The following is a 15434-nucleotide window of genomic DNA, read 5'->3' on the forward strand; positions in this document are numbered from 1 at the left end:
AGGGAGGGTTAGGGTTAGAGGGTTCTTTGGTAAAATGGACTCGAGATTTTGGTAAATGTAGGAATGTAGTCTTACACCAGGAAGCAGAGAGGAGGTAGAAGAACAAGGATGAGAGCTGGAGGAGAGCTGGTCAGCCTGTAGAAGCTGAGTAACACTGCGAACCCTAGCAATGATCCCTAGACCCTCGTGCTGTCTTCTAAACCAGAAATCTGAAGGGGTTTACGACATTGAAGGTGTAGTGGAAAGAGCAGTGGACTCGGCATCTGCAATTCCTGGACCAAAGATAAAGATAACTAGTGTGTATGATAGTTTTTATTGATGAGAGATAACTGTAAACCCTGGAAATTAGAACAGTGTTCCCATAAAGATTTCTGATTCTTCTCTTTGGATATCTAGTTCTAACTCTCATCTCTGGGACCCGGGGTACATCAGTAAACTTTTCCAAGGCTATTTTCCCATCTGTCAAGAGTAATAATACCTGCCTTACCTACCTCTAAATTGTTCTAAGGCTCATAGAAGGAATATATGGACAGCTCTTTGAATCATCACCAAATATCCTGCTAATCTCATTAAAAATTAAAACCAACTGTCAGACTTCTACCTTCTCCCCTGCAAGATTTTTCTATTTCATCACCTGTTTTTTCTTCCTTTCTCATTTCTCAGATAATGAAGTGTTATACCTCCTTCTCAATGTGTGTATCTTCTGAGTATTTAAATTAAAAGTTGGGCATTTTCACTTATACTAGAAAACTAACTCCTTTTTTAAATTGGGTGGTTTATTTTTTCTCCCAACCAGTCCACTGATCCTCTAAAAATTCCTAATTATAAAATAGAAATTTATATGATTGTTCTTCAATATCACTTTATGTGTTAGTTTGGAAATAATTATGCATATAGTTAATAAAATCAAGTTAAATATTGAGTAGAATTTTAGCAAACAATGGAAATGGATTTCTTACATTCAAGAAATCTTTTTTATCTATTATACACATAAACCATTTTTATATTAGATTGGTGGGGTTTTTTAATTTTTTGTTAATATATAAATCACAGAAAACATACAAATTATAAGTTATTACAAAGTAAAGATGTCAACTGTACAATCACAAACCTAAATTAAGAAATGAGACACCATATGTCCCCTCAAGTTCCCTCCTAATTACTGTCCTTTCCCTTCTCCTCAAGATAGTCTCTATTCTGACATATAGTGCCACAGATAAATGTTGCCTTGTTTTTGAACAACAACTCTGTTTTATGTCTACTACTTCATACAGCATATGTTTAATAAAAATTATCCATGTAATTTCATGTAGCTATAATTTGTTCATTTTCATTGCTGTTTAGTATTTCATATGAATACACCACAGTTTGTCTCTTCTATTGCTGGACATTCCGATTTTATAAATAATGCTGCGATGAACATCCTTGCACAGGTGTTTGCATGCATAGGTTTATGCATTTCACCTGAGTCATAGAATGTCCACATATACCCATATTCGTTACACATACAAAGTTAAAATTGAGACCATAAACCACTTGCTGTGAAAAATTATGTTACATCATTTTCTTTACACTAATATTTCCTGTTTGTTTTTTTTCTTTGACCCTTTAAGAGTTCTGAATGAGTTTATCATGAAAAACCCTAGTTTGGAAAATAAAAAAGACCAAAGAGACCTCCAGGTAAGTCATTCTGAATTGAGTGCTGTTGCCAAAACTCTGTTTCTCAGTGCTCTCAAATCTAAAATGGGAAGGTCAGATAAGATCATCTGTGAAGTTTCATGTGTGTGCCTGTGTACACACAGAGATATGATGGGTTCTCCTTGTTTCTTCAGGATGTGACTCATAAAATAGTGGATGCAATTGGTGCAATTGCTGGTTCTTCTTTGGAACAGACAACATGGCTGCGGCGAAATCTTGAAGTTAAGCCTTCTCCCAAAATAATGGTAGATGGAACCAATTTAGAATCTGATGTTGAAGGTATTGATCCCCCTACACTGAAGTTTGTATTTGTAGGCATCTGTCCCTTGGTGGCTCAGCTGTAAAGAATCTGCCTGCGATGCAGGAGACATAGGTTCAATCCCTGGGTCGGGAAGATCCCCTGGAGGAAGAAATGGCAACCCACTCCAGTATTCTTGCCTGGAGAATCCCACGGACAGAGAAGCCTGGCTGGCTTCATGGGGTCACAAGAGACAGACACAACTTAGCAACTGAACCACCACCACCACTCATTAAGAAATTATTGCAGCCAGCACTATAATTGCTGTAAAATCCTCCCTTTTCTTGTGTTTAACATGTAGTTTTTTTCAGTGGGAAAAAAACCTAACTATATCTTTACCTGTCTTTTTTCTTATTTAGATATGTTATCACCTGCAATGGAAACCTCAAACATAACTCCTTCTGTATATAGTGTCCATGCATTGACATTACTTTCTGAGGTAAATATTGTCAGATTTTTTCACATGAACTTTCAAGTAAACAGTTAGTAAGTAGTTCTTACAAAGGAGATTTTAATTTGAAATATTATTTTGTAGTTCAAGAAATCAGTATAAAATAAAGTTTAGACTTTGTATTCAGATTAGTAGTTTGTTAAATATTAATGACAGCAATTTAGACCTTGCTCCCTGCCATGCACTATTTTTTTTTTTTTTTACAAGTGTACTGTTTAAAAATGAACAGTGCTTTTGTATCACAGTTTGGTAGGGAAGGGTGGAAGTGGTATAACGATGCTGGTCACTATTAAGTATTTACAGTTTACCAAACATTTGTATGGGCTTCCCTGATAGCTCAGTTGGTAAAGAATACACCTGCAGTGCAGGAGACCCTGGTTCGATTCCAGGATCTGGAAGATTCACTGGAGAAGGGATACACTACCCACTCCAGTATTCTTGGGCTTCCCTTGTGGCTGAGCTCGTAAAGAATCCACCTGCAATGTGGGAAACCTGGGTTCGATGCCTGAGTTGGGAAGATCCGCTGGAGAAGGGAAAGGCTACCCACTCCAGAATTCTGGCCTGGAGAATTCCATGGACTGTGTAGTCCACGGTGTCACAAAGAGTCAGACGTGACTTTAGCAACTTTAGACATTGCTCCCCCCATGCGCTATTTTTTAAAAGTGTACTGTTTAAAATTGAACAGTGCTTTTGTATCACAATTTGGTAGGGAAGGGTAGAAGTGATATAACGATGCTGGTCACTATTAAGTATTTACAGTTTACAAACATTTTTATATAAATGCTCTGACATGCTCTTTTTTTATACCCTGTTATACAGACCTGCAGTTCCTTTTTGTTTCCCCTTTACAGATGTGGTTACTGGACCTTACAAAGATTAGAACAGTATGACTAAGGCAAATAGCTAGTTGACAGAGTTGCATCTCAATTCATGAGGTTGGATTTTTCCTAAATCCCCTGGTAACCCAGTCAGGGAGAGAGGTACTGAGTTTCCAGTCTTAAATTTGGTGTTTACTCCCTAATCACATTGGAAGGTTCTTAACCTCTCTTTTTCTCTTCTTCCTAGTAATATTTGCCCATATGTATATTCTTTAGTTACAATGGAAAAAAATGCAAATAGTTGCAGAAGCCATTCATGTAAAAGTGGATTTAAGGAATTTGCTTTTAGATTTTTCTAATTTTAAGGTATTCTAGATGTTCTTACAGATTGAAAACCACCTCTAGATGCTGTCAGTTTCAGCTCTCAGATTATACATTCCATTTCATTTATGTTTTTTTTAGGTTTTGGCTCATCTTTTGGATATGGTTTTCTACAGTGATGAAAAAGAACGAGTCATTCCTTTACTTGTAAATATTATGCATTATGTTGTGCCCTACCTCCGAAATCATAGGTACTACTATTATTTAACTAGATGTGTTAGTTAACTCGTATTCTGTTAAAAATAAGTTGTGTTCCTTTATTCCAAAAATGAAATTATCACAAAATGACTTTATTTTTACCTTAAATTATAGTGATAAAAATGTTTCTCTTACACAAGTGCTATTTCCCATCATTGCTTTAGGTAAATGTGAATACTTATGAGTAACTTAATATGATGAATAGTTATAAGATAGAGGTTAATGTGGTTTTCCTTCCTCCCAGTGCACATAATGCACCCAGTTATCGAGCCTGTGTCCAGCTGCTGAGCAGTCTTAGTGGGTATCAGTACACACGGAGAGCTTGGAAAAAAGAAGCCTTTGACCTCTTTATGGATCCCAGTTTCTTTCAAATGGATGCCTCTTGTGTTAACCAGTAAGTCCTCCTGCTTCTATTCAACATGCTAATGCATCTCACAGAATCTGTTGAAATCAACTGCTATCTGCAAAGTAGAACACTTTTTAAATACTAACAACAAAATGTTAATTACATATCATGATCCTGGTTTCTTTCAGTTGGAGAGCAATTATGGACAATCTGATGACACATGATAAGACAACGTTTAGAGATTTAATGAGTGAGTACTATGGATGACAACCTAAGTGTCTTTCCTGTACATGAGCCATTCTTATTTGCTTTGCTCTTGTCCAGAAACTACTGAATTAGCTCTTTGTCAGGTTATAGTGATACGTAGTACCCTACAGGAATATAAAGTTGAAACTTGAAGAAGATAGCATAGTAGATAAATAATCAGTAAACTATTTGGCCTTGTCACATTTGTCTCTAACTTGTTTGCCCAGCACATGGCATGGAACCTGGCACTCAGTAATCACTGAAGGAAGGACTGACCGCCAGGAAGGCCGAGAAAAGCAGGCAACAGGGACAGACCTATCAAACAAGTCACTCTAAGTCCTAGGGCTCTGGGGGATTCCCTGGCCATCCATCCCGTGGGCAGGACTCCAGGCTTCCACTGCAGGGGGTTTGGATTCCATCCTTGGTAGGGGAAGTGAGACCCATGCTGTGAGCCAGGGCGAAAAAGAAGATACTTGGGGCTGTGTTTATCTCCTTTAAATGAAGAAAGAGAGGGGCCAAGAAGTCAGAATCACTTTCCACCCCACTCCTTCTCTATTTTGTTTATAAATTGGGGTTCCTCGATAGTATTTCATTTGGGAAAAAAAAAGTTGTCTTGTTTTCTTAAAGTTTGAAAATTATCCAACTAATGATCTTAAATAACAGCGAAGTTGAATGAATCCCTAGAATTTTATGTCCCTTCTTAACCAGGCTGCAGTTTCCCCTCTGGAAAAGGGACGGTGTATTCTCTAATCTCCACAGGTTTGTTTTAAGGTTGAGATTCATCTTTTTAACAGTTATTTATTAAAAGACAAAAATGCACCAGGCATTATGCTTACCTTAATCCAATAAGTAAAATTATTTCAGGGAGCAAGTAAGAAGTTGTGAAGGAAATAGGGCACTACAAGAGATTTTAAATAACAGCTCAGGAGCTCATACTTGAGATGAAACTAAAAAAAAAGACAGCCATGAGCATGCCTAGGGACAAAGTATTCTAGGAATAAAGGACAAAAATTATAAAGTCCTCAGGATAGAAGCAAGCTTACTGAGTTCACGAAAGAGCAAAGACAGAATGGCTACAAAGAGGGAACGGGGGTGAGTACAAGACGAGGAGGGAGAGCTCGGTAGGCTAGGCTGGGCCAGGCCAGAAGTTTTTAAAACAATGAGAAGGATTTAGGCAGATGGCATAAAATAATGGCTTTATAAAATGGCATTGTTAGTGATTTCACTTTCTGAAACCTATAGTCAGTCCTCAATTTTCTTCTCTCTCCACATTGCACTTCCTACTAATTGGTCTCTGACTTGTGGACGCTGGTTCTGTGTGCCAGCCCATCTGCCTCGGAGAAGAGCTCCCCAGTCCTCCACCAGAAGCGCCTGTCTCTCGGATGTCATAGGGTTTCTAGACATTCTTAAAAATGAAAAGCACAAGCATCTTTTTTCAAATCGCTAAATGACTGTAACAACCTCTCTTGCTTTTTTATCCCCCTCAGCTCGTGTAGCTGTGGCCCAAAGCAGTTCACTTAATCTCTTTGCAAACCGTGATGTGGAACTAGAGCAGAGAGCCATGCTTCTGAAAAGATTAGCATTTGCTATTTTTAGTAGTGAAATTGACCAGTATCAGAAATATCTTCCTGATATACAAGGTAAACAGTGGAAAACTATTTTCTCTATTTTCCAAACTGTTGAGTTTTTGTTGTTCCTTAGAAAATACTTTCCCTAAGTTGTAAGTTGGGGTGAAATATTTACCAAATGTTGGTGGATGGAGAATGTTGTAGAATTAGAAATTTATTCTATTGAAACAACAAAAATTAATTATCACTCGTATGTAAAAGAAATCAAACACTGAGTTCATAGGATTGCCTAAACATGGTCTCTATTTTATTATTTGGGTCAAATTTCCTGGGAAGTCATGTTTGAGAATGAGGTGTAAGACTGTTTTGCTGCAGCCAGGCATATTAGTGGGTTTTTTTGTTTTTTGTTTTTTATTGTGGATGAGAGGTTATACATCTTTAAAGGAGGAGACTGAAATAGACACATAACCAGGAAATTTTAGCTAGAATCTGGGGACAGAGCAGCGGGTTGTGTAAGGTTTCTCACCTTCATCACCTGGGTTTGGTGGTCCTGCGTCCTGGAGGGTATCGGTGCAGTCATCACCCTGAGCCACCAGTGACCCTGTAGCAGGAGTGAACTTGCCCGGGCAGAACTGTTTGCTGCACACAAGTCAGTGTGCGGGCAGCCACCAGCCTCGGCAGGCGGTGTGGGGACTGGGTTGAGAATGAGATTGTCATCTTTTTACAGAGATTATTCCTCTCTCTCTGAAGATAAAGGACTCCTTCTTTTCTGACTCTTTATACCTAATGTCCAGTGTACATCGTACACACTACTTGTCCTGTGATGTTTTTAACATTGACTAGATTGGTGCTACTCAAAGTGTGGTCCATAGACTAGTATCAGTCTGTTATTCCATCCATGATAAGTACAGAAATGTAGAGTAAGCATTTTAAGCCTTTACAGCAATTTGATAGAATCTCTTGAATCTAGAAATGAGAACATGGCACTGAATTTTATATATCTTTAATTTGATTTTTCTAGTAAAAATCAAATTAATGAAATTAATTTGATTAATCAAATTAATGAAAGTATCTGCACCAGATTACAAATTTTTTAAAAAGTTGATTCTTCATAATAGTTTTGGAAATACTGGATTATATAGAAATGTTTATATGGAAATGATTCTAAATATTTAGATATTGAAAATATATTGGATTTTTTTTTTTGTTTGTTTGTTTTCAGAGAGATTGGTTGAGAGTCTTCGTCTGCCCCAGGTGCCAACTCTTCACTCTCAAGTGTTCCTGTTTTTCAGAGTGTTACTTTTGAGAATGTCTCCACAACATCTTACCTCACTCTGGCCTACCATGATCACAGAACTTGTGAGTTAATTTTAACTCAGGTAGTAAATCTGAATTATAAAACAATGTGACAAGCATCAGCGTGCTTACTGGATAAAAACTAATTTTGGAAGAGAATTGAACTCTAGTTAAGCCTGTTACCAAAAAATTTTACAGCTGAAAATAGTGAAACAAGTCAGATTATGTCTCCATAGTTTAAACTTTGAAATATGCAATATTCAGGGTTATTAGCTCCTTGTGAATCATTACTTCGTCTGATCTGGTTTAGTTCATTCTCTTCTACACTAACTTTTAACTGTGTCATGGTTACCAGGCCTGGTTCCGCCTATAGTAGAACCTCCAGGGTGATTAGAGGTGGGTTAGCTGGATTTAGGTGGCCTGAAGGCATGCATCACTCTGAAATGCAGCACTTACCCAGATAAGCTGCTTCAGAGACACTCTGATAAGATTTTGTAAAGTCCCAAACAATAAATCTTCTTAAGTCCCAGATACCAGCCCTTTCTCCTCTCAGACCAAACCATCACCCTCATCTGAACAACTTGAGGGGTGGGGGGCGGGGGGAAGAGATGAGTAAGTAAAGAGAAAACAATCTCTTAACTCTGAAAACCCAGCCCTATACTATCCTCACAAACAAATGGCTGTAACATTTGTCTTTTTATGGTTTGTTTCATAATCACCAAATAAGAGCATGCTTTCATCCCACCTCTGTCAGATGAGTAGCACAGCTCTGTGCTAAACATCCAGTTTTATTTTTAGAAACTAAGTAATTTCATGATCCTAAAGTTGTATCCTAAAATTTGTGTTTGGATTGATGAAAATATAGCCTAAAGATAACTTGAAGGAAGGATAAACATTTGACACTTATTCCGTGGTCTTCAGGTACAGGTATTTTTACTGATGGAGCAGGAACTCACTGCTGATGAAGATATTTCACGGTAATATGTAATTCATTTTAGTATTGTCAGTGTTTAGTATCCTAAATCATCCAGAATGTTACTTTACAAGTAGGATGGAATAGACACTATTTCATCTGAACAGTTTATGTATTTAGTCTGTTGTTATCCAGTTTATCTCTTTGGGCTATGGTACAGTTTCATGTATACCTTAGGTTTTTTAGACTGAATTAAACTATCCAAATTTGCGGCTGTGGGCCTCTAGACATAAATACAGTCTCAGGCAATGCTATTTCTACAACTGTCACCACAGTAATGTAGCAACATTGCTATGTGAACAAGGTTGGTTTTAGCAGGTCATCTCTTTTCCCTGAAACATGCAGCAAAACCTATTACGGCAGGTAACCTGTAACTAAGGTATTCAGATGTCCATATCTTCCAGAAGGATCTCAGTTTAATGTACTAGAATTTTCTTCTTTTTAGTGAAGCAGTTTATTAATATATGACTAAACAGAATTTATTTTTATTTAGGAATTTTTGTACAAATCAGTTTACAAATTGAAAAGTTCCTTTGACACTGTGTCTTGAATTTGTTTGCTACTCTTCAGTGCTAGGTTTCTAAGTGTCCCCTGTACTAATAACCATGGGGATTATGAGAGGAATTTTCCCTCTCACTATCTTTACAGAAGGGCACTGAGTAGCAGGGAGGTCTGTTAGTTTCACAGCTTATATTTTTATCCTTCTTGAGTACAGTTATTCTCTGCTATTTTTATATTCTTAATATTTAAGTGAACAGAAATGAATTTTTGATTTGAGAACAGTATAATTTAGTCATGACCTTGCTTAGCAACTACTGGTACATTTACCAGACTGATTATGAAAAATATTAGCTGGCATTTTGAGATTTTTTGGGAATTACTTGTCAGAGGGTACAACTGCTGACAGCACTGTCCCTGCCCACAGGACTTCAGGCCCCTCTGTGGCTGGTCTGGAGACAACCTACACAGGAGGTAATGGCTTTTCTACTTCATACAACAGCCAGCGGTGGTTAAACCTCTATCTCTCTGCTTGCAAATTTTTGGATTTGGCTCTGGCGTTGCCCTCCGAAAATCTTCCTCAATTTCAGATGTAAGTAAAATAAGGATATTAAGTAGACATTTTGGAAATGCATTTGCTTTGGTCAGTGACATCTAAGATAGAACTTTTTGTGTAAGTCAAAGTATTTATAATTTTTGGCAGGATGGTGGGGCAACACTGTTATTGGGAGGTATTGGAAATGGTTGTCATGGATCTATTATGACCAAGAGACCATTCAGTCAGTAGACTGAGTAGCCAGCAGATGTGAGGCAGTGGGACACCTGACTCACCAGCTTCAGGCCCAGTGCAGGAGCTGGTGGTGGTGGCGGCGTAGTAGCTAAGTCATATCCAACTCTTTTATGACCGCATGAACTGTAGCCGGCCAGGCTTCTCTGTCCATGGGATTTTCTAGATGAGAATACTGGAATGGGTTGCCATTTCCTACTCCAGGGGATCTTCCCAACCCAGGGACTGAACCCGTGTTTCCTGCATTGGCAGGCAGCTTCTTTACCACCTTTTCTTTCAGATGATAGTGAACTGAACTAGAGATGGCAGAGGGGAAGAGGGAGAAATTAATATAACTAAATTCTCATTAAATGCCTTGTTCATAAGTGCTCAAAATATTTAATTATGGTTTTTCATATTTGAGCTTCCCTGGCGGCTCAGCCAGTAAAGAAACTGCCTGCAATGCAGGAGACCCAGGTTCAATCCCTGGGTCAGGAAGATCCCCTGGAAAAGGGAATGGCTACCCACTCCAGTATCCTTGCCTGGAGAATTCCATGGACAGAGGAGCCTGGTGGGCTGTAGTCCATGGGGTTGCAAAGAGTCGGACACAACTGAGCAGCTATCACTTTCACTTTTTTTCATATTTGTTAAAGTAATATGCAAGCACTATAAGATTGTTTCATTAATACGTGGCTAAGATAATTGGAGAATTTATCCACATTAAATTATACATTTATAAATTGTATTATTCTATCCAATATATTCAAGAATATTGGCTATTAATAGGGTGCAATGAAATATTAATAGGATAAAGAGTAAGATACCAGAACCTTTTTTCTCTAAAAACTGCTGTTGCACAAGCTTACTTTTAATTAAATGTAATGGTAAGAACTAGAAATTTTTTTTACATCAATTCCCATTCCTTTTTCCCCCCATTTGAAACCATATATATTCACTTCTTAATGAATTTCAGTGGTTGGATGTCTGGTAAAATATTACTCCTGAAGAAATTTAGAAAAGGATACTAAGCAGAATTGTAGGAAACTGTCCAAAATTAACTAGGAAGCTTATGTTCACAGAGGGAGTAAAACTATAGTCTTCACGCACCTTTCCTTTTTAGCTTCCATGGTGAGAACCATAACGAGCTTACCCTCTTGTCAAGATACAGAAAAGGGATCAAAAATGTAATATCAACTATGTGGTTTTTTTTTTAACTACTATGTCTTTTTTTTTTCCCTTAAAATCTATAAGGTGGTAAAAGATAACATGGAGAATTTCATAATTTTTGAAAGAGTAGTATCTTTTTACTCATGATTTTTTCAAATGTTTAAAAAGATGCTCAGGCTTACTCATAAGAGAAATTCAAATTACAGTTATTAGTAACTATCAGAATGGTAAAGATCTAAAAGTGTATCTCCTTTTACCCTTAAGTAGAAACATTCTTACTAGTGTTGGAAGTATACATTGATATTGTCTAATTTTTCTCCAAAGAGGTTTATATTTACCAAAATTCAGAATACATATTTTCCTTAGGCCAATAATTCTGCTATATCCTATGATTTATCCAACCACTGTCCTCTCAGAGACATGCACAAAATTCAGCAATTCATAAGGGTATCCATTATGGCAGTATTTGTAATAGCAAAAAATTGGACAGTGTAGGAAACTGGTTAAGTCAGTACCTTCCAACACTAGAGGACTATGTAGCTTATAAAAAGGATGGCATTTTATATGATCTTTCTCCAAGATATGTAATTAAAATAAACAGCAGTCATTTTTATGTATTGAAAGAGATGGGGGTTGCTTGTGTGAATTCATGCTTTTTTATGCATAAACTCCGGATGGATATAAACTGGCAGTACTGGTGGAACCTGTGGTGAGGGGAGACTACCTTTCTTTTGTACAACCTTTTATACTGTTTGAATTGTTTTCATAGATACTAATTTTACTTATTAAAGATGAAATTTTAAACACAAAAATAGAATGGAAGTGTACTCAGAAGTCCTACTCAGATCTTTCTTAAATCCTTTCAGTCCTTTGCCCACCTTACTATGTAATAGGTAGGAACATCTGGCCAAGTATGTGATAGAGATTTTTACCTAGGAACGAAACATGTTACTTGGTTGTGCTCATGAAAAAAACGGTGTTGAGTATTTTCCAGTTTTCATGTGTTCATTACAAATGTTCATTTACTCACTTCAACTCTGTGGGGTAGTTGACAGTGTCTTTACTCACTGACGAAGGCTTAGGTTAAGAAACAAGCTCAAGGTGACAGGGCTGCGGGCGGCACAGCTGAACATGAATCCGTGTAAGTGGTGCAGTCGCGATGTGTCTACTGTATTTAAGTGGACTTGTCTTAGAGGCACAGCGTGTATCCTACTGATGCTGATACCATTCTTCTATACATAGGTACCGATGGGCCTTCATTCCAGAAGTCTCAGATGATTCTGGTTTGGAAGTCAGAAGGCAGGGCATACATCAACGAGAATTTAAACCTTACGTAGTACGACTAGCAAAACTTCTTCGGAAAAAGGCAAAGGTATTGCATTCTTTTCAATTTATTTTTGTTAAGTATAAGCAGGTAACATTTGTAAGATATAGCATATCTTATGTACAACTTCCACTATGCATCAGGCTAATAAATTACAGATCTTTACCCAAGAAAATAGTGAGTTTCTTACTCTCATCAGTAGGCCTTTGTTATGAATGTTTTGTCTTTTCTTTGCCTTCAGAAAATTTCAAAACGAAATTGTACAATTTGGGGACAGTCTGGGTTGTTATTTTGAGTACTAGTTTGTAATACGTGCTTTGAGTGCTCAGAAATTTTCCAGTCTTCTGGCGTCCCCTTTTCAGGCAGCAGCTCTTAAACCGCATTCCACAGACTACAGAGATGGAATGGGGGACAGTGCAGAACTTGACTTAAAATCAAGTTGTTTCTTTAGGGACTAATAAGTAACAGAACAGAGATGAAGGTGAAAGTTGAATCCAGAGTTTAGGAGCACATTTGGGTACTTTCATTTTGATATTGCAGGGTCTGAAAAAATAGTCATGACAACAAATCCAGAAGCTGTGTGGTTATAGGTACATTGTCATCCCTGCATCTCATAGTAATGAGTTTTTATAGAACTCCTCCCACAAAATAAAAATAAATGTTTTATTGGAAAGCATTTTCTCATCCAAAACACCTTAAAACAAGGTCTTCATGGCCAAGTCCACTTTTCACTGAGCAAAGGCTATGAGTTCTAATCTTTCCTTCCACAGGACAAGGAGGAGGACTTTAAGACAGTGATTTTGGAGGGATTGGAGATGGCCAGTCATCAGGTGAGGGTGGCTTTTTGATGCTTGTGATATGGCAGCAAAAGTTGCCACATCTGGACCAAATCTTGAGACACAAACCCAGGTCTGGATTTCAGCAGTACGAGAGAGGTAAAACAGGAAGGAAGTCTTTCCAGTGTAGACTGTCGAAGTGAAAGAAGTCGTTCACATGGAAACATGTTTGACTTTTTAAATTTTATTACTGAGGCAGTGATTTAGTTCTGATTAAGAACAGAAGCACTAAAACAAGTGCACTCTTCTTGATCAAGAGCTTTTTAGTAAAAAAGTCCTTCTATTAAAAGTACCTCTTGACAGGAATATAATCAAAAGGTTTGGAAATCGGCTGTGTAGATGGTTCAAGCATATCACTTGTTTCCCTTCAGACTCAGTTCATCTCTGGCTATTGAATCACACTTGGACTTAGGGCAGTAAAAGTGGTGTAGCTGCCAGTCCCGGGACTGTCATTAAAGCCAGCATTACTAGGTGAGAGGAAAGGAAAGTGATTTTGTACTAAGAAATAAACTGATAGCTGCTGCTTTTTTTTTAATTTGGCCATAGATAAAGAACAAAATGATCTTTTCTTATTTGTTCCTAGAGACTTCTAAGAAGGGAAAATAGATTCAAACAGGATTTTAAGCACACAAGAAAATAAGCTGGATTTTGCATCTGCTTCTCCACTAGGAAAACTAGTGATATTAAAATACTAAGTAAACAATCAAAGTTTCTCAGCAACATCTTAGAAGGCAAACCCCATTTGTTAACAAATACGACAGACTATAATTCTGCTTCCTAAGTCCTGCTTGATATTTTTTTTCTACCTGTTGTTTTCATTATCTTTACTCAGTATGTTTTCCTATCTATGATTCTGCCCCACTTCAGACATCTTCAGATCTCTCAGAACATTGTGTAGATAGACTAATGTCTACAACTGTATTTGTATAATTTAGGTGGCTTCTCAAATTAGCTGCTTAAGTCTGTAAATTACTGTTTGTACTTGGTGGACAGTCTTCACATACATTCTCATTTTACTTCTCTGCTGCCCCGTTTTATAGGTTTTATCTTGCCCACAGTAAGGACAAGGCAGAGCAGGATACCAACCCTGGACTAACTTTGCCTCCAGGCCCAGCTTTCCTTCCCCATGTGGTGTGCAAGCTAGAAGCACACAGCAGGTCTCCCCTTGGCGGGCCTCTCCTCTCCCTGTGTGGTGTGATTACTCACTGGGCTCTGCTACTGTCCCGTGGCAGGTTTAAGCCTTCTGGCCACAATGTAATTGATTGATGTATTAACAGTGACATATATAAGACCTTCTGTCTCTTCTTCTGTGGTCATTTTATGACCTAGTCCTCGGATACATTAGTGGGAGTCCAGAAATCTGGGAGCTTTTTGAGTATATGCAAAGCACAAGATGAACTTTAGTATTTGTCCATATCCAAAACCAATTCCGCTAATAACTAAGCTTGCTTGTGCATTCTAGATGGAAACTCTTCCTACAGTGTACAGTTAATAATTGGCACCAGAAGGCCTCAGTTAGAAGCAAGTGTTTTAGCAAGTCTGGAATGGAGACTTAATGTCATCATTTGTATTCATTTCTTAACTCTGTTTAAGTTTTCTCACAGACTGAGGCCTTCTGTTGCTAACAGCTGCCTCTCTGTTTTCTGCAGAAAACTCCAGAGGAGGACAACTCAGGGAGAGCGCTGGGCTGGGAGCCGGGGCACTTGCTGCTCACCGCCTGCACCGTGCGCAGCCTGGAGCAGCTGCTGCCGTTCTTCAACGTGCTCAGCCAGGTCTTCAACAGCAAAGTCACCAGCCGGTGCGCAGGACACTCAGGGAGCCCCGTCCTCTACTCCACCGCCTTCCCCAACAAGGACTTGAAGCTGGAAAACCACAAACCATTTTCCAGCAAAGCTAGGCAAAAAATAGAAGAGATGGTAGAAAAAGATTTTCTGGAAGGGGTGGTAAAAACTTGAGCACCACAAGTGGTTCCATTTAGTTTAAACGTAATTATTTAAAACATTTGCTCCTGAGTTGTATAGTTTTTGTTTTTTTTTTTTGTATGTAACAAAACATGTTTCAGGTTGTATTTAATTTAAATATTTGTAAATAAGAACAAATGTCTGACTGTGGCCTGAATCAAGTTTAAATAACTGTGGGCTCATGTTGATTATGGTGCCTAAGAGAGATCTATATATACGTAAATAGTCCACTATCGTCCATTGTTTTATTGTCCTGAGTTGTCTTAAATCTGCCAAATACACACTGTACATTTTTTCTATTCATTTCAGGCTTTGTTTAATTTAGATGGGTTGGAGACTCTTCTGCTTTGACTTATTAACCACATTCTAGTATAAAAATGGTGTCACTTCTCTGTCAGAGGCTTGGTAATGTCTTACAGCCAGTTTCTCCCACTTACCTTCACTAAGAGGAGTAAAGAAAACTGAGGCTTGGCCCATGCATCCTTGTAAGTCAATGTAGCACAGGCATCTCCACCTCAGTACAGAGTAGAGGTCCACAGCCTCCACAGTCACCCTTCTGAGTTCCCGCTGATGTTAACTCAAGAGGTAAGTATATAAGACCTGCTTTGA

The 15434-nt window shown here is 38.1% G+C and overlaps 1 protein-coding gene across 8 annotated transcripts in view; it reads left to right on the plus strand.

Moving 5' to 3' along the window:
- Window positions 1-15128, plus strand: part of DOP1A (DOP1 leucine zipper like protein A) — a 125184-nt gene extending 110056 nt beyond the window's left edge. For 5 of the 8 annotated variants that reach the window (XM_070795785.1, XM_070795786.1, XM_070795787.1 and 2 more), the window contains 13 exons: window positions 1614-1680; window positions 1833-1977; window positions 2356-2435; window positions 3728-3837; window positions 4089-4238; window positions 4379-4440; window positions 5924-6076; window positions 7227-7363; window positions 8222-8277; window positions 9199-9363; window positions 11947-12076; window positions 12799-12858; window positions 14514-15128. In XM_070795785.1, the coding sequence (XP_070651886.1) occupies window positions 1614-1680; window positions 1833-1977; window positions 2356-2435; window positions 3728-3837; window positions 4089-4238; window positions 4379-4440; window positions 5924-6076; window positions 7227-7363; window positions 8222-8277; window positions 9199-9363; window positions 11947-12076; window positions 12799-12858; window positions 14514-14819 (1621 nt within the window). In that variant the 3' untranslated portion in view covers window positions 14820-15128. The remainder of the gene's footprint in view (window positions 1-1613; window positions 1681-1832; window positions 1978-2355; window positions 2436-3727; window positions 3838-4088; window positions 4239-4378; window positions 4441-5923; window positions 6077-7226; window positions 7364-8221; window positions 8278-9198; window positions 9364-11946; window positions 12077-12798; window positions 12859-14513) is intronic. The other 3 variants (XM_070795788.1, XM_070795790.1, XM_070795791.1) reach the window with 1 other exon arrangement.
- The last annotated feature ends 306 nt before the right edge of the window (window positions 15129-15434 follow it).

This window comes from Bos indicus, chromosome 9 (genome assembly GCF_029378745.1).
Source record: "Bos indicus isolate NIAB-ARS_2022 breed Sahiwal x Tharparkar chromosome 9, NIAB-ARS_B.indTharparkar_mat_pri_1.0, whole genome shotgun sequence".
Taxonomy (NCBI): domain Eukaryota; kingdom Metazoa; phylum Chordata; class Mammalia; order Artiodactyla; family Bovidae; genus Bos; species Bos indicus.